The sequence below is a fragment of the Channa argus genome, chromosome 10 (genome assembly GCF_033026475.1).
Source record: "Channa argus isolate prfri chromosome 10, Channa argus male v1.0, whole genome shotgun sequence".
NCBI lineage: Eukaryota > Metazoa > Chordata > Actinopteri > Anabantiformes > Channidae > Channa > Channa argus.
The window spans coordinates 10,830,228-10,849,931 of NC_090206.1; the positions used below are offsets into that span (position 1 = coordinate 10,830,228).

The 19,704-nt window shown below is 40.1% G+C and overlaps 1 protein-coding gene across 5 annotated transcripts in view; it reads left to right on the forward strand.

Annotated features, from left to right (window-relative positions):
* Positions 1 to 19,704, forward strand: part of LOC137134110 (neuroligin-3) — a 113,578-nt gene that overhangs the window by 15,503 nt on the left and 78,371 nt on the right. The window contains exons 2-4 of one of the 5 annotated variants that reach the window (XM_067518592.1): positions 6,620 to 7,334; positions 8,414 to 8,473; positions 18,084 to 18,143. In XM_067518592.1, the coding sequence (XP_067374693.1) occupies positions 6,863 to 7,334; positions 8,414 to 8,473; positions 18,084 to 18,143 (592 nt within the window). In that variant the 5' untranslated portion in view covers positions 6,620 to 6,862. Of the gene's footprint in view, positions 1 to 6,619; positions 7,335 to 7,358; positions 15,924 to 16,116; positions 16,177 to 18,083; positions 18,144 to 19,704 lie in introns of those variants that run through there. The other 4 variants (XM_067518595.1, XM_067518593.1, XM_067518596.1 and 1 more) reach the window with 4 other exon arrangements.

Here is a 19,704-nt window from a genome sequence, read left to right on the forward strand (position 1 = left end):
GCTGCTTGAAATATCTCCTGAATTCTCTTTGCTATGCTCAAGTATATCCTCTCCAGGAATTCAATCATGTTTCACATGTCCTCACCAAGAACTTTCCAAACGTGTGGCCACTTCACATGTAGAATGATTTGACCAACAACAAGGAAACATAACAGAGAGGAATCTATTTTAATAAAGCATCATTTTATTCGGCCGATTGTCGTCACTTGTGTGATAATACCCTGATGAAAGTTATTTTTAGTGAATACTTAGGCATGTCATGTTGCTGAATTTCAAAGAAATTCTGCTCTTCTTCTCCTTTCTTTTAGTTTTTTTTTTTTCATTCCTGTAGTTCCTGTAGTAAAGGAAAAGCAGACTCTGCACATGCACACACTAAAAGGGTAACCTTGCCTAGGTATGATTTTTACCATTGTGACCATCTTAGTTTTGTGTGTTAATTAACACTATATACAAATTAAGGCTGGGAGAAATGTGATTGGATGGCAACTATTGTATAAGATCATAAACCAAAAGTATTGGATGAATTTAATGTTTGACCTGATGATGACACTAGACAAAATGTTAGGGGATAATGATGTATTAAAGTTTATGCTGTGTGAAGCATGAGAGTCTGAATTATATTTAGTGGCAATCCATTACATAGTTGGCAAGACATCTCACTTCACACAAAATCTTTAAAGTCAACCTCATTGTGATGCAAGAATAGTCAGGGCAGCTGTAGCTCAGTTGGTAGAGCACTTGTCCTCAATCCACTGGGTCAGTGGTTTGAGTTCCTCCTAGTTCCTCCTAGCTACATGTCAACGTGTCCTTGGGCAAGACACTGAACCCAAAAGTGTCCCCTTGTGTCTGCTACTTGCTTGTTAGTTTCTTTAGATAAAAATGTGTCTGCTAAATGACTAATTGTAATTGGATTATTCCAGAGATCATCAAAGCCAGAGGAATATGGGGAATATTTTCATGAAAACCTATCCTACAGGTGTTAGGATATTTAACTGTGGACCAGAGTGACATTACCATCTGTAGAGCTAGTGCTGCAAGCGTGACTCCACATTTCCTATAAAATGCAATGCTAGGTCTTGGAAGCCACATAACATAACAGCATAGATATTCAGTGGGAAATGGTGTGTAATGGGTAATGTATGAGTAACATACCTCAAATCAAATGTAACTGACTTAATTTGTGGTCAAAGATCAGGCTGTTTGTAAAGTCTTAATAGAAGCTCTTGTCACTTGTGCTCTCTAGTTAGCAGCACTTTGGAGCTGTGTTGGCAGGGTGATAGAAACTGCACACAAAACACTTTGTCAAGAGAACAGATCCCACCCTGCAAATGGCATCTGTGGGAGCTTGGATAATGAGTATGCCATGTGTAAAGCCTTAATGTGTTTACATACAGCAAGATTAGAGACGAACCCAATACTTGCCCCTGCGGTTTCTCAAAGAATCCCTGTGGGCTACTTGAGTGATTAGCTACTTTGAGTTTTTTTCAGTAGGAGTGTGTGGTGGGACTCTGCAATGGATCAATAGGAGTTAGAATGATGAACTGTTGTGTTATCTTTTTTTAGAAATCTAAGCTTCTCAGTTCTTTTCCATGTAATTGAGTCAGTTAGCTTTGATTAATATCCCCACACCCCCACATTGTTGCATATATCATATTACTAACTAAACAGTATCTGACACTCAGAGGCATGCAAACTCAGAGAAAGAGAGACAATATAGATGTAGGAATGGACCCACTGCATCGACTTGCAGCTTCAGGACTGCTAGATCAAATCTGTCCCTATCATTTTAGTCACAAAGAGCAAACAGTTGTTTCAAGCACCGTCAGCAGTTAACAGAATGGCCATTATTTATTTGCTGTGCAGCCACAGAATTCATCTCAGCATGAACTCACCTGGAATCTATCTTTATTTGGTCTGCCAAGCTGACCTCTCCGCGTTTCCTTGGCTGTTTGGCTGGTAATGATACTCATGGCAGCCTTTATCCAGCAGCCAAGAGAAGGGGTGGAGACACACAGCTTAGCAGGCGGCCACAGCTGCAGCGCCATCACTCCCTACCATCTCCGTTTTGCTGTTTTGCTTCTTTAAAAAAACATGTCAGAATCACTGTGGTGATTAGCAGTCAGAATGTGCTGCGTCTTTGTCCTTGATTTAATGCCAAATCTCCTAAGCAATAATGACTGCACAGACTCTGTGTCTGATGGAGAAAAAAGCAAAGGAAAGGAAGAGTGGGTCCTCATTTTCCTACTGTTATAGTGCCACCGGGTCCCAGCAGGAGCCTTATGAAGCAGCAGTTTGGTTTTGACATTTTGTGAATGTTGTTTCTGAAACATGCCAATCTCCTTGATGTAATATGGCATGCTGTTGTTCGTCAAGCCCAGGAGCTTATATAAAGTGTTTGGCTGCAAGAGATGTGCAAGATGTATGCACATTCATCATTGATTTTGCTGTGCATAGAAATCCCGATTTGCCTGTTTGATACAAACACGTGTAAATAGACAATTTGCTTATGTACTTTATTTTCCAAATTATTGACACGGAGGCCAGAGAGCAAGCCTATCATGAGCCGAGCTTGTCTCAAAAAGGAGCCTTTGCATTAATGTAGATTGGAGCACAAATTCAAGGTGTAGACACTAAATTAAAGTTTTTGCCATCCCCTCTTACATTTTAATGAGTTCAGCTGAGGGTTAGGGTTAGGGTTAGGGTTAGGGTTAGGGTTAGGGTTCCTGTCTTGTTGCCTGTCTCTTATCGTTTCTATAATAGGACACTCAGTCTTGGTTATAATGTAACAGCACTGGAAGCATTTGTAATCAGTGATTACACTCTCTCGGGTCAAGACAGCTCACTTCATTTAAAGTTAGATGTTCCTCAAGACTAACACTCAGTCTTGGTTATAATGTAACAGCACTGGAAGCATTTGTAATCAGTGATTACACTCTCTCGGGTCAAGACAGCTCACTTCATTTAAAGTTAGATGTTCCTCAAGACTAATGCAGCTTTGTGAATGCCTTTGTTGCAGACTAGCTACTATAATAACAGAGTGGGTAGAGTCAGAACCTCCATCTACTCTCTTATTGGGTCCTTTTTTATCAGAGTCCATTCAGCTGCTCTGTAAGGGATGTCGGGGCATAGGAGTACATTTAGCTCTGTGCTCAGACTTTTATAGCAATGCAGAGATCTCTCCGCTGTTGGAGAACAAAGAGTCTTCTGCAGTTAGAGTTTTCATGGTTGTGGGCTCTGACCAAAATAAACAGGTAAAAAGTTGTATGTAAAAAGTACTTCTGAAGTTCTTCTAAATTCTGGATTAGTATAGGGACAACTCACGTGTTGAACCCATTGGGGCTTTTGAATAATGATGATCAGGGATTGGACTGGCTGGATTTAACATGTCCTATTAATCAGGGCCTAGAGAATTGGGGAGGAGGGTGTTTAACAGCGTGTACTTGGTGAAGTGCCGTCTTGCATTAAGGGCTAATAACCTCCCCAGAGTCAGCACAGCAACCCCCTCTCCACCTCCTCCCCTTCCCCTGCCTCCATCACCCCAGTTGTATTTATTACGGGCTGCAAGGCCACGGTGATGAGACGATCAATATTTCTGAGATGATGAGGGAGAACTCATGCAATCTCTCTCTCCCCCTCTCTCTGTTTCTCCCTTGGCAGGGCTTCAGCAGGTAGAGAGATCAAAGCAGAGAGGACCTCTGAGATGCTGAGGGAAGGGAGACTGATGAAGTCCTCTGTGCTGTGTGTCCTCTAAACACACACACTCCATCACAATGTCCTATGTCCTTGCTATGTCCTGATTAAAAAGTTTGACCTGGTGTATTTTATCTGAACTAGAATTTGTGGTATCACACTTATTCTGCTGCTGTGTTTGCAGATCTAAACAGAAATATAAAGTTGCAAATCTATCTATCAGCATGTATGGTGTAAGGTGCCCTTTTACAAAACATCTTCTTTTTTTTTTTTCAGTTTATTAATATATAGAAATCTCAAGATGAACCATCCTTTTGTACTCCAGTAGGCCTGGGCGATGAGGTCCCTTTCATTAAGTTTGAAATAAGTTTAAACACTTTTTATTAGCTATGCCAAGTTAAAAGTAATTCAGTCCAGTACACAGCAACTGTGTGTGGAAGGTCCAGTAACTGGTGAATCGGTGAGCCAAGTTTGTAACACTGGCTAAAAATTACACCATCGAGACGAAACAATTCTCCAAGTAATCCCGCAAAAAGTTATTTAAAAGCACAAGTTAGGGAATAAGAACATTTCCAACTCTCTGATTATCCCTTAGAGTATAGTTAAAATCCATCATTAAGAAATGGAAGGAACATATCACAGGTATAAATCTGCCTAGAGCAGGCTGTCCTCAAAACCGAATGTGCAAAAAGGAGATTAGTGTGGGAGGCCACCAAGACACCTATGTATGATTTACAGGCTTCTGTGCCTGAGATGGGAGAGACTGTACAGACTACAACTGTTGCCCAGGTTTTTGCCATGATCCTTCCATTTTTTAATGATACATTTCACTGTACTTCAGGAGATATTCAGTGACTTAGACATTTTTATGTATTCATCCCCTAACCTCTGCTTTTCAATAACCTTTTTGCAGAGGTACCTAGAGGCTTACTTTGTCACTATGTGTAGTTTAGATTCACCAATAACTAGACCTTCCAGGTGTATCTATACTACACTTCTTTAAACACATTCACTGAACTCGGTTCTCTCCATTTAGCTAATTGTGTGACTTTTGAAAGCTGTTGGCTGCACGAGTGATGATTTCAATAAGTTAGAATATAAGTGATGAATACTTAAGCAATTTGTAATTTTCTGTCTGAGGACAGTTTCTCAACAGAATTTTCTACCATTGTAAATTTGTGATTTAAAAAAGGCTCATTAAAAATGTCTCAAGGTTGTAAAAATAATAGGTAAAAACTTATGGGGGGTGAATACTTTTATAAGCACTTTATAAGGTGGATAATATAGTTTTAGTTATAACATTTTAACAATTTTACAAAGGTGTTTTTGGAGTATGTAGTTTGTGGTACTGTATCGTATAAAGGGGGTGAACAACACTGTTATTATCAGTTGTTATCACTACATGAATTATACACCACTTCCACCACCAGTAGGCAAGTGCAGTAACATTCATGCATGCATATCTTTTATATAATTACTTGTACTGACTGTAGTATTTGTGACAGGAGCAGAAGTAAGATATTACTAATGTTCTACAAATAGTGACAAGTCCCCCTACGGAGGAGGTCAGAGTGATGGTGCATGGCATCCTCTTATCTTGTATAAAGACAAAAAAGAATGAATGAATGAATCTTTAACAGTATATTCCATATATACTTTTATTGTGGAGATATGGCAATAAAGTCTGCTAGGTTTTCTGGCTCTACTGCAGGGACTTGCAAGCAGGGAAAAGACTTTTCTAGCATTTTGAAGCCTTTGCTAGCTGTTGGCCCCCAGCAATGCATGCCTTTTAGTCCTCAGATTGGATATGGATGGCTTTTCAAGTATTTTCACTTAGAAGGTTCTCAACTGTGCCTGTGTCCCTGAGCAGAATTGTCCACCGCACACGTTCCTATGTACACGAGTAAAGGTGGGCTCATGTATTTACAAAATGTATGCATGTGTTTTTGATATGAGGTGAGGACTTACATGTACACATGCGGATTGCATCGACAGGCTTTCTACTAAAGAATGGCTCTGGCAAATGGGAATACAGTAGCTGCCTGGCGATAACAACACCTCCAGGAATGTCAGGATTGCTTTCTCTCAGTGGTTAGTGGCACTCCAATGGCTGCTGATACATTATAAATCATTTACACAGTCATTTTGGAATGCAATATCCTCCTCTAAATGCTGGCTTTTCTTCTCTATTGTTATTAGAGTGAGCTCTGCAGTAGGCTCACTAGGCTGGGAGGGACCCTAAGCCACAGAAATTGAAAATTGATCAGGCAGTGTGGGAAGGTGTTGTCGCTGGCACCTCTGGTTCACGCTGGGATTGTTGATTAGCATTTATAGCATAGTCACTTGAGGCACCCGTGTTGCCTGTAGCTACATCCCCCTCTGCCCCTTCTTCTGTTCATCTCCAAAAGTGAGCTCTTGTAAGAGCAAACAAGATAGTTGAAATTAAAATTTTACCTTGTTCATATTTATACCACAGGGAGATGTTGGGAAAATGCTGGATGACATAAAGCAGGGCATGAAATTTTTATCATGTTATTATGTTCCTGTGTATGACTTCTGCTGCTGGCTTTTAGCTGTTGCGTTCCTGTAAATATAGCTATTCTTTAACTATTTATGTAAACACTAGCCTCTGAAGTAGAGGGTAATTACCTGCTGGCAGTTGATGTGCTTCACATTTCAATTGTCTTATTAGCATTATTAGGCGCATCTTGACAAGTTGTCCAACGGTTAATTGCAATATTTAAGTCAAAGGCAGGTTCTTGATTTTGTTGGTTGATGATAGCAGTAAGAATTCTCTCATAGTTATGTGAGCTGCTTTATGTCCAGAAAAGGACTCCAAAAGTCAACACAAATTTGCCAGTAACAATGAGCACAAACTTGTGAGTTGTTATGGAACAATCATTAATTTTTCTGTCCTCTTTTATTGCAGTACGGGCTAGAAGATCTGACGAGCAGAGAGGGGACAGTGATAACAACCTCGCTGCAGTGAGGAACTGCATAGCTGTGACCGTTTCTTCTCATCTTTACCCCGGTGGGCTTCAGTATTACAGCTGATGACTGTCCCTCAGGTTGTTGGACTGCAGGGCTGAGTGAGCGGGAGCCTGTGTTTTCGCTGAGGGGGTGCCTCAGCTTGTATGTTGGTCACTTGCAGTTGCACTCACTCACAAGGACCATGTGGTTTTCTCCAAGGAGAAGTCGTTTCCTCTCACAGAACTGGCATGGTGCCCACAACTGCACCAACTTTAGCGTGTCCTTGTGGGTTTTAAGTTTCTGTTGGTGCTTTGCAGCTGTTAGAGGTCAGAACTACCATCCCACTGTGAACACGCAGTATGGGAAACTCCGAGGGGTGAGGGTGCCCCTGCCTAGTGAGATTCTGGGGCCGGTGGATCAGTATCTGGGGGTCCCATATGCTGCATCTCCAGTAGGAGAAAAACGCTTCATGCCCCCTGAACCTCCTTCTTCCTGGTCAGGGATCAAGAATGCCACCCATTTTGCTCCTGTCTGCCCCCAAAATATTCACAATGCTGTTCCAGAAATCATGATGCCAATATGGTTCACCTTCAACCTGGATATAGTAACCACGTACATACAGGATCAACACGAGGATTGTCTTTATTTAAACATCTATGTTCCAACAGAGGATGGTGAGTGTGTCGAGTATACAGGATGAAACCCAGACTCTCTTTCTTTTCTCCTCTGTCACTCTCCTCCTTTCTGTCTTTTCTCTGAAATGTTGTGTCACCTCAGTATTTTGCGCAGAGCATGACCTGTTGTCTGGCGCATGCTGTGTCCGTGTCCATCATCATAAGCTTCCATCTTGACTTGATCTTTCATTTAGTCTTTTCATCAACTCTCCCCTTCCATGCCACTGTTAGAGGTTCCTCTTTTGATGACAAAATGACTTATTAATATGTTTGAATAAAAAAAGAAAAAAGAAATCTAATTGTACATTGAACAGATTGGAAATACCTGGTGCACCTTCCTGCCCTCACTGTCTTGACTGTTCTGGGGATATTAGCCATTAGTGATTAGAAGCCTGTCTCATAAGTGAATGATCTACTGCTGTAGGGTTGGTGAAATATTCTGTCTGGTACATGAGAGGCCTGTGGCATCAGCCTGACCTATGTAAGACCCTTTACTCTCCTGGTTGTATCTAGTTTGTCCTTGCACAAAACAAAATTTGAGTGCAGATTTTGTGCAAAAGGCAAACAGGGATTGGGCTCTGCCATGACTAAAAGTCCTAAAAAGTTTTAGATTTCTAGCTGCTGAATATCTTAAATGGGCCCCATTATTGCACCATTTGAAGGAGACCCACACAGGAAAATGGGCTTGAAATGTTAAGTGCTCTGAGAGTCAAATAGGCGACGTCAAATAACACTTCCATCTATCAGATTAGATTGTGAATTGCCAAACTTCGTAAAATGTAGCCTGTCTGTCTTCTGTGTGGCTGTAATGGGTCTTAAATAGAAGTGCATGTTAATATGGGCTTCCTGTGTCCCAGGATGCAGCAAATTCATTCCACCATTTTGGAATATTTCTGCAGCAACACCCAGTCGATTTCTAAACAGGTCCTCTGTTGTTCTTGTTGTTGATGATGGGTGGGGGTGGGGAAACAGGGAAAAAGGGTGAAGAGGGAGACTGACTCAATTTGAGTTGTTGCATGTCACATGCGATTTTTTCCAGAGCTCTCTGTTATTTTGTAGTTTTTCCATTCACTTTACAGTCAAAAGAATATCCAAGGAATGTGCCAGGAAACCCAACAAGAAAATGTGTAGAAAAGGAGGTATGTAAAACAAACAAAATTTTAAAAAAAGCCACCACGGAGCGAAAGAGAGGAATTGAAAGAGTGAAAAAGAGATGAGAGTGATGGGAGCATCCTTCCAAAGCCGCCAAAATCACCACCTGTCAACTCCTAAATCAAAGTGCTAATTGGGATGAACATGGGACTTGTGTTTCAGATCAACCTTGACATGGGTGTGAGAGATGAGTGAGTGGTTGTCCTGTGTTGAATCTGAGTGTTTGTGTGTATACATGCTGTTGCGTGATTTTACCATGAGAGTGTGTGTCAAGGAGTAAATATCCAGGTCCCTGAAGAAATAATGAAGCTTTGTCAACCAAGGGATTTTGATGTCTAAGAATAACGTGTTTTCTTCATTATTTGTCTTTATTGTATTACTTGTTCATGTTTATATAGTATTATACTATGTTTAAAGTTTATAATAAGTAATAATTTTTACTCTGTAAGTATAGGGTAAATGCAACTGTTGATTAAATCAGAAGCATGAGTGCTATTGTGAAAAACGAATAAAACATTTTTTGACTCAGTATGCATAGAACTTAAGTCATGTTACAGTCTGCTCTGACAGCATGTAAGACAAAAGCTTATTGGGAGTATTTGTCAAACACGAAGTAAGTATCACAGTCCCTGACAATGATTACATTTACATAGAAAAGTGGTCGGCCACCTTTCTCTTAAATTTATAAGCAGTGTAGGTTGAAATAGAGGTAGTGGAGTATTTCACTGGCATGAAATGTTTCATCTGCCCATGCGGCAAATGCTCAAACACTCCACAATGGAAAAACATAATCCAATTTCATTAGCCACAGCTAAAATCTCACTGTTGGTAAAAACAGAGTAATTTTTCAAATTTTCTAAGCCTGCCTGAAGGCACTAGAGGACCTCCCAAGTAGCCTCAAAACTGTGATCCTGAGCATATCTTGTTCCACAGTAAAGCTTCAGTTTCAGCTGAGAGACCTCTGCTGTTGATTTCCACAGATGCAGGAAGCAGCTATTGGCCTCACTCTGTGCTAGTACACTTGTATATTCTGCTTTTGTAAACCAATTGTGTTCGAGACAGACTGCCCCTCCAGGCACTTTTGCTTCTGAATTAGTCCCAGTTGTGAAATATACACAGAAATATCTCTTTAATATTCCCCTTCCACTTGGAATTTTTCAATTATCTTCCTCATGATTGGTAATGAGAAAATGGTTTATCATACATATCATATGTTGGTTTTGTGACACATTCTTCTATTGCGATAAACATGAAAGTTGCAATTTTAAAGCTTTCAGTCAAGCTTTTTCTTTTTTAATAGCAACTGCTCTCTCTTGGCTTTTGTTGAATTAGCAGTTAAAATTAAGCATAATGTGTCCTTCTTAAGCAATGTAAAAAACAACCTCTAAAGCACATTTTGGTTTTGGTTGACACAATTGGAAAGAATTGAGAAACACATTCCCTCATTCTCTCATTTCAGATTTCAATTGGTGTCATTTCCATAGTTAGACCTTTTCCATAAAGTTGTAAATTCTAATAGGGTTACATGTTTACAAACCTGTGTAATGCAGTAGAGTCATACACACTGTGCACATCCAATTATAATAACATCTCTACTATAAACTTTACAAACTGTATCTTTATGAATGTGGTTCCTCTGAGCAGCGATTAATTAAAAAAAAAAAAACATGTATTTCAGTTTTTCACTCTTGATGAAATGGTTGTGGGATTGTTGCCAAGCAACAGTTTGCAGTTGTGACAGACTATATCCTCATACCTAGCATGAAGCACCTTTGTTGGATTGGTGATGTCTTTTAAGTGAGAAAAACACTTCACCCCTGAACCCTGTAAAATGCATCACACATGATTTACATTCTTGTGTTTTAAGAGGCAAGAGGTTCCAATGATTCATACACATTTGACTGCGTAAAAATAAAAGAATTACAGAAGACATTCCGATTAGAAGAGTGTTAACATATACTTTAAGAATTTGTTTTAAAAGATACATTTAGATCTTACAACTGAGGAAATCTTTCCTTTAGATCCTATTCAGTTAGCATCGTAGTGGGAATTTTGCAGGGAAAACATTTGATGCACTGATATCAAAAATGTGTCTCATTTTCTTTTATTAAAGAGGATGAAAGCTCTTAAACCACACACTAGTACCCTAACAAAAGATCAAAGGCACACGTGGTAAAAAAAAATTGGTTTAAGACAAAACTGTTGAAGCTGTGCCTTTTTCCCCAGTATGGTTGGTTGTTACTCGGGCGTGTTGTGTGAATTATTTTGACTACACACAACTTTTCTATTCGTTCAGAAGCATTTTTATATTTACACTGGCTAAAACGTAAATCAAAGAATACCTCCAGGCCTTGACAACTGGTTTCATTTGTGGTTGGAATTCTCTTTCCCAATAAGTATCTTAAAAGTGTAGCCAGTGTAAATCCTAAGTGGCTAGTTACTTTGGAAAACTACTGGCCACAGTGGCTAGTGAATGTCAAGCCATAAATACCTTCTTCTAGACACAGCACCACATATCCAAGATATCTGAGCAGATGGTAACTGAGGTTGTGTGGAGGGGGTCTAACATCAGCATTTTAGCCCACCTCTCTCTAAAGTGGCCTTACGATGTGCACATAGCAGCAGTGACAGAGACATTAGAGCCTTGGTTATATCACTCAGTCATTTCCCTGCCCTGAGTCAGAGTGAATGGAGTGAAGAGACGGGTAATGATGTGCAGGGACACAGCCAAGCAATATTCAGTGTCAGTGTGCTTAAATTGGTTGAGATGGGTCATTTTTGTGAGGACAAACCCTGATGAGGTCAATCTTTATCTTTAAAAGAGGTTTACATTGTAAAATTGATTGACAAGCTGAAAAGAGATCTGTCAAATCAAATCATTTTGATGAGATCCTCACTGAGGCTGGGTCCTAGTGATGAGGTGCACACACTGTTCTGCATTCTGCCTGTTTATATAATATGCACATTATTTTCTACAGGGTTTTACAGCATGTCTCTTTCAATGCTTGTAACCCGCTTGTAAAGTCTGTCCTTGGAGTCCTTCACACTAGTCTCTCTGAGTAACACTGCTTCTGAGAGACACTCTGAGATCAACCTTCCTGACTCCTAAATTCATCCCTCATCATGAGTCTATTTGAGATAAGTGCAGTGAAATCTGTTGTACGTTTTGGCTTGATTTGGACCACTCAGCTATCATTCCTATGCAGCCCTCACAGACAGCAGGCTGCCATGTGTTACGTAGGCCGGTGCCAGTACTGAACAGCCAGATCAGTTGCCAAACCTGTAGATTAAGTACCCCGGCAGAAACACTGGACATTTTCTCCTCTTACCAGATGACCTCCAGATGCTAGAGAGCTGCTGAAACTGCGAAAGAGCCCCAACCTTGGGAACACTGTGCCTGGGCCATGGCAGAGAGTAATGCACCACGGTAATCCCGTTGGTTGGCCGACTTAACCGTGCCTCGGGGAGGGAGGGGCCACTCCCTGCATGCTGCTGAGGAAATCTGTACTCCGAGAAGACAGGGCCGAAACTTTCCAAGAAGACAAGAACAAATATTGGCTTGTGTGATTTGAAAACAGAGCAGATGTCCCTCTTTGTTTGAAAGAAATTACTTCTATGATCTTCTAAGATCATCTGTCTGGGGCAGTTCATAACCCCAGTGAGTGAAGGCTGTAACCAGGGAGCAGCAGATCCAGTCACACTAAATTGAGATGCAAAACACAACCTAGGCAGGAAGTTCCTATTCAGAGGCCTCCTGCTGATGTGCATCCACAGTCATTTCAAGGCTCAATATCTCTGTTCTGTTCTTTGTTTATCCCAAACTAAAAGAAAAAAGAGGACACAGCCTGTGGTGTTCTGAAGCCTCTTTAAAGGGGAAAACACTTGTGCTGTGGATAATTCACACCCATGTTTTTATGGTTACACCTGAAAACATATGTTGTACAATTCAGCTCAACATCTTCGGTATGTTTGAAAACATGAGGATTGTGAATCTGTGCATGTTAATGCTGTTTTGCCAAACTTCAGGCATTAATAATGATCCACCTGTCAGTGATATTGACAGCAACAATGAGGAAAAAGTTACCCTGTAGATTTGCTTATGAACAGACAAAGTTTGGCCTACATTCAGGCGTTCATTCCCAAAACATGTGGCTTGCATCCTTGAGGTTTAACAGACATGTTGGACTGTATGTCAACCCCATTATTTTTTTCACAAAGCTGAATTTTATTATTTTCAATTGCAAATTGCTTACATCCATGTTTGCCTGCAGTCTTCTGCTTTAGTACCTATGTTGGTGTTTTGTCACAGTTCTTGATGTGTTATTGCCACCAGCTGTCAGTAATATAGTGTGAAACCACAGCAGGATGGCCGTCCGTGCGCACATGCACAATACAAACAACACTCACAAAAACATTTCTCCTACTTGTGAAAAAACTGTTTTTACGTGACAATTCTGGTAAAAACAAATTAAAATCTCCTACCTTTACTCACCTCTGTGCAAAGTTGTGAGGTTAATTTTTGAGTTGTTGAAATATTTCTCCTGCTTTAAGTGTGTCATATTCCCTGAGCCAATCGGAGTCCACATACCTCCATTGTTCTGACTTTGAATAAGGCTGCAATCAGCAATGATACACATACAACTGTGGTGCAGCACTTATTAAAATAATATCAGTATTCAGAATAATAAGATATTTGTGCAGTGTAGTCTTTTTCAATCAGTGTGGGAATGTATTGTTCATTAGGGATCACAAATAGAGGTAAGACACCGCATTGTGTTAGGTTGCCTCCACTATATGGAGCCTGTGGTCTCTGTTAACCACGTCTCTTTCCATTATTGGGCTGTAGATGAGTACAAAGACAACTTGGCCGCCTTTTATTTGTTATTTTTTATTCAGGGAACAGCTGAAGCGCAGTGTGAGTTTTGGCTGTCCTTTACTACAGGATTACAGCCTCCTTAACCTTTTAGCTGCATTCTCCATCATTCTCTCTCATGTGTCCCTCCCAAGCTGTTCCTTAACTCAACACTAGGAGACGGATTGAGAGAGATGGAGACAAACAGAGGGAGAGAGAGAGAGAGAGAGAGAGAAGATTGGCGAGCAGAAAGACAGGAGGAGAGACAGATCTGGGCAGTCTGAAAGAGTAAAATGGCCACCTGAGAATTAGAGACTGAATATAACTGCTCCAAATTGTCAAGGCTGCAACATTTCACATTTCACTAAGTCCCTTTCCACATTCTGACCTTTCTGATATTTAACTCCAAGGCCCATCTATTGTCAGCAAACCTTTTTCCAGCAAAGGTAAGGCAGTTAACATTCAGCCTTTCCACGATGTATTGAGTGATTCAGTGTGGATTCAGTCAAGAAGTCTCTAGAGTCTGAGAGCACTCTCTGTATCTGTATGTAAGCTAAATGTGTGTGTGTTTGTGTGTGTGTATGCTTTGGTTTAATTCATTCAAAACTCTACAGCTAACTACTAAACTGTTGTTTGTTTGCAATTTCATTCTGTTAAAATGTTAAATTCTAATATCCTTTATGCAACAAGCAAACTGTTCACATTCAATTTCTTTGAAAATGCTTTGAGAAATGTGACAGGTTTGTACGGTATTTTGCTTAAAAAGAAACATGAACAATAGATGTTATTCCAGATGCCAAGCCATGCAGATGTCATCTTCTGGAGGCCACCTTGGCAAAAAAAAAACAAAAACACATCAGCTTATTGTTTTATATGACACTCTTAAAGTGATGTTGCAGTGAAAGAGATTCAAGGTCACATGTAGGCTCCCCTGCTGAGTCACTGCAGATGTCACAAGGTTGCAGTTGCTGTAGTAGATACAGCGTTTAACACACAAAGACACAAAGACTCAAGCACACAGAACACGATTCAAAGTGACAGAGCTTTCCTGTCAACACCTGCAATTCAGTCTATGCCTGTCTAAGGCTCTGTCACTCAATAATCAAACTGGTTTTAGCAGCACCAGGGATGCCAAAACAACTGTAATTACTAACCAACCATTCAGAAAGTTGTTGAATTGGAGCTATTATGTTTGGGAGCAACTAAAACATACAGTATTTATAGATTACTGTGACAACTTTTCAGACCTTCCTAACACTGTTAGTGATCACTGTTGAGTGTTTTGACATTCAGTAAACCTTCATACTCACATCTTTTCCAAACTAGCATCACAAGCTCATTTTTCATCAAATCCAGTGGTATCTGACACATCCAGCCCCAGTCAATGCTCACACTTCCATTGTTCCATTGCAAGTAGCTTTGTTTTCAGTCTGAACATGTTTACAGTACAAGGTGCGAAGGCACTAAAGCATTTAATTTACCTAACTTGAGTCCACATGGTAGAGATCCAGAAGTTTCAAAATATCTAATCATTAGCCAAAATATGTACATATATGTGGAAATATAGCTGAAAAAATGTTGCTAAGCTATATTTAAAAAAAAGAAAAAAAACTTCATACATTGTGAATAAATTAGCCAACAGGTTTACAAGACAAAGTACTGAAGCACACCTGTCAAGTCTTTTACCTCCAAGCAGGCATGCCAAACAAATTCTCAGTATTTTATTTGCACTAGGAGATTGAGTGAAATCCGTGAATGTATAGTCATAGTTAGAGTATTCATGGTGAGGATTTTCTCCACTGTTTGGCTCTGTGTCTAACAGAGGGCAGGGCAGCTCCTACCCACTCACAGTGGAGCTGAAGCTGCTGCAGCAGTGGGGAGACAGAGCCCAGCTGAGGTGAGACACTCAGGTCGACAATTCTGTTTGATTAATGTTATACACACAGGAAAAAAAATCCAATAAAAGGGGTTTATTAAATCAACCACAAAACAAGCATAAACTTGCAGAAAAACTGGAATGTAAACTCTGCTCGCCTTCCCCCATTCACAGACAGTACATCTATTACACATTAATGACAGTACATTAACTACAGGGAGTTTGTCTCATCGCTAATTGCTAGTATACTACAACAAGACTGTAACATATCTAACAACTAAGCACTAAGCACTAACTCCCCCTGGGTGAGGAGGGGTTAGTGTGTATTTATTTATTTCAGTGAACGTTGTTTATCTGTCATTGTGCAACAGACAGTGTGCACTCTGGACAGGCCACCAGTCTACGTAACACAGCGAGACAGACAGACAGACAACCATTTACATTCACATTTAAACTGTACGAACAATTGAGAGTCACCAATTAATCTAACAAGTATGTCTTTGGACTGTGGGAGGACACCAAGGTATCTGGAGGAAACCAATGTAACCATGAGGGGAACGTGCAGAACTCCACACAGGAAGGCCGCAGGTGAATTCAGATCGGGGAAATTCTAGTTGTGAGGCGGCAGCACTGTAGACCAAAAGATAACGGAGGCTATGTAGAAGGTCCAAGTCTGTACCATCAGTACCGTGTATCTTTTCCGATGTTGGTAAGAGTACTACAACTGGAGAAAAGTATCCTTCCAGTAAATACTAAGTACAAAATTTGCAATTAATTTGTGATTAATCATGATTAACTACACACTGTCATGTGATTAATTGAGATTAAAAATTGTAATCATTTGACAGCTCTAAGTAATACAAATTAAAACATTGCTCACGCTTCTGCACAACCTTCCACAGAAACTTCCCCAGCTTGCTGCTGCTAAACATCAGCTGAATAATCTCCTACTGCCAAACACAGTGAGTGACACAATACTTATGCATTTAGACATGAAGTAGTCACAGTCATATGATTATGTTTAGATAACTAAGACTCATATAGCAGCCCACACATACTGCATTATTCATAACCCCATTATATAAAACTGACAGACAGCCTGAACAAGGTTATTCAAAAGGCTTCTCCTCTTTAGAGCTTGAATGTACTCAGTAAATGTCATGACACTCAGCCTATTGCATTATGCAATATATTGCATCAATCAATTAACAACGGATGGAGTATTCATACACAGCGGTGAATTCATTCAAGTAAAAGCTGCTAATGTCAAAGAGGGTTACATTGCTTCTGACTTCTCTGTCCAAACTGTATGTGCATTATGGTGCCTTTCTCTGACTCTAACTGACCTGCAACTATTGAATGAAGTGGTTCGCTTTGCAAGGATATCATGTGATTTCGCTTTACACTACATCAAAACAGTCATCACCAGGAATCACGAACATTCACAGGGTTTTAGTTGCCTTGAAAAAAAAGTTTATAATTTGTAGTGCGGGTCGCAAAAGAAAAGTATCTTGTAAAAACTACAATGAAAAGAGAAATGGGTTTCCCACAATAACTGTTTTGCTATGGAGGCAAGTTGCCCAGATCCTGGCGTATCTTGTTTTATTGTGGTAAATGTTGGAAATAGGTGCAAAACACAAAAATGTAATAATTTAAGATGTTAACTTAAGGATCAGGATAAACACTGTGGGTAATTGGGGTAATTTCAATCAAATCAATTCAATCAATTCAAAAGCTAATCAAAAACATTTATTATGGTAAGAAATGCTCATAAAAATCAGTGGTGCTACAAAGGTCAGCATTACCAAAACTGTCATTTGGTTTTTACCTAAATACCACACGTCTTTCAAATCGTTAGACTACTGAATGGGTTCACTGATACACAGACTGACTGACTGATCAAGTGGCTGCTAGTGTGCAATAAAAAAGATCATGTCTGGCTGTCTAACCAGCTTAGAATACAACTGTGTAAGTGAAGGGCTCGTACTCTATATTTGTACATGATGTGCTGCTGCTCTGGGGGGATAGATTTTTATACTAACATGTAGCACAAGGGCAGCAGCACATTACCTACTGTTTAGGGCAGAAAGACAAGCTGAAATGACTGCACAGATCGCTGAGTATACGTGATACACGCAATGTTGTGATTTATTCAAATCTCAGCACCTCTAGGGAAGTTGCAATCCTGTGTGTGCTTTTGCTTGTACCTGTTCTTTCAACCATTTTCTGCATTCTAATCTTTAGATTCTTTAGCTTGTCAGTCACCACGTTTTCTGTTAATATATTTGGCGTTTTATGGTCTCTTTAACTGGATGCCCAAGTAAGAAATTGAGGTCATGTGCATATTCCAGAGAAAACATCAAAGCCTTATTCAAACACACTACGATCTTCCTCAAAAGGGTATTTCCTGAATGCAGTAAAAACTCGGAATCCCGTGCTGTGGCTGTTCAATTGCGCAACAATCCTTTACACTAATAGTGTTGTTAGAGAAGCCTATAGGACTTCTTTTGGAGCTGTTGCCTATTTTTTCTGAAAATGCCAGTTGTGTATGACTCTGCTCCAAATATGCTACAGTAGGATAATAGGTCCCCTACTGCAGTGTGTGTTTTGTGTCTTTTAATCAAGAATATGCTTTTTTAAGCTTTTAAAACGTTTATTTTGCTTCTATTAGATATGCTGTCTGTGTTTATATGACAATTTCTGATGAGCATTTTGTATTTAATGTAACAGTTATTATTAACGTTTGATCTTGATTCCTGCTTTTTTATTTAGCTGCCTCTCTCCCCATTTAATTTTTTTTTTTTTTTACCACATATTCTATTTTGAATTTCCCTGTGCCTCTCTATGTCTCTGCCTGCCTCAATAACAGGGGTCCATGCAAAAAAACAGGGCGAGGATTTATCGGATAACGACGGTGATGAAGATGAAGGTATTTTCCATGGTGAACAAAGATGGTGCATGATTTTTATTTCCTAAAATAGTCACTGTTTGCTGATCATATATATTTTTGCTTGATTTGGTTTCGTTTCTATTTGCAGATGCAATCATCAATCACTCTTGTCACATTACAATATGTAAAACAATGTTGTGTTTGATTAAACGTTAGTGTGTATGAGTGAATGTGAGGCACCCTGTTCCTCTAAGCGTCTAAATTAAAGCAATGAGTCAGGTGGGATCTAATTATTGCCCCACATAGTGTCCTGAGCAACTTTTATGTTACACAAGCAGTGGTGTGAACCGTGTCTCAAGTTTTGGAAAAATGGCAGTGAAAGTGAAGCAGCAGTGTAATATCACACTGTTGCCCAGGTCTTCCAGCAGATTTAGATGAGGAGCGGCAGTTCAGGAGTACTGCTGGAGAGGATTAGAGGCGAGAGGTGTAGAAAATGGGAAGTTGATGCTCAGCAATCGCATTGTTCACTTTCCATATTTATCTTGGGATATTCCTGGCTCAGGGTGGATCTCTGCTGAGATTAGAATAAGAGACAATCCTTGTGCTGCAACAGAAATGGCTTAAGTCTCAGAATCTAAATCAAATTGGCTGATATCGCCCCGCCCTTGTTTTCCTTCACTACCATAGGGCATGAGATGCAAGCATGATGTTGGGTATCAAGGTAAAGCCCACGTTTTATACCACTTTTTTTTTTATATGGACAAATTATTTTTTTTTTGTTACGCTGTGTAATTTTTTTCATATTATGTCAGCATTTGGAAAAACAAAAGCACACAACTTAAACTCTATGTCTTAAGCAAAGCTATTTGGGACCATAACACATGTTTCGGGCATCTCACCCCCCTGTTTGGCAGTAAAACAGAGATAGCATTTCATTTTCAACTTTTTTTGTGTTGAATATTGGTACAATTGCTTCAGATCCTGCCTAGGACTGTGACCCAGCTCAGGATGATTGGCCAAGGTTCTTTCCAGATGTTTAAGGTTTTGCAGGGAAGCTCCTTCCTCTTTGCCAGTGGGCTCATCCCTCACAAAGAAACCTCATGCTGGCCTTGATCACAGAACAGGAAGCATTGCCTTGGCACCACTTTGACACACAGGTGTTTCCTCATTCAAGCTCAGGGTGAGCTGTGCAACTGAAGCCAAATTGCCTTCAGTATTCTACTTGACTGTGCGCATACACGCACACATGTGTATGTTTGTCTTCCTTCAAGCAAGCCCACATGCGTGAGTATATGTAGTCCAAGTCTGTCCAAAATTGCTGACAAGCACCAATCCCATTGTCTGGCAAGTCTTTGCATGTGTACACAGTGGCTTGGTCTCCAAGCTGTTGTGCAAGACTAGCCTCACTGAAAATTTGACAAGTCTTTTCTTTACTGAGCGCAACTAATGCTATTTACGGAGCATCACCGTGGAAGCACAATACAGTCCCAGCAGAATCTCTGCCACAGCACTGTAACTAATGCATGTGTGACAGAGTTGGCCATCAATCTCTAAACATGATCCAGGAGATTTTCATTGTTCTGGGAAATGTGTCTGTTTT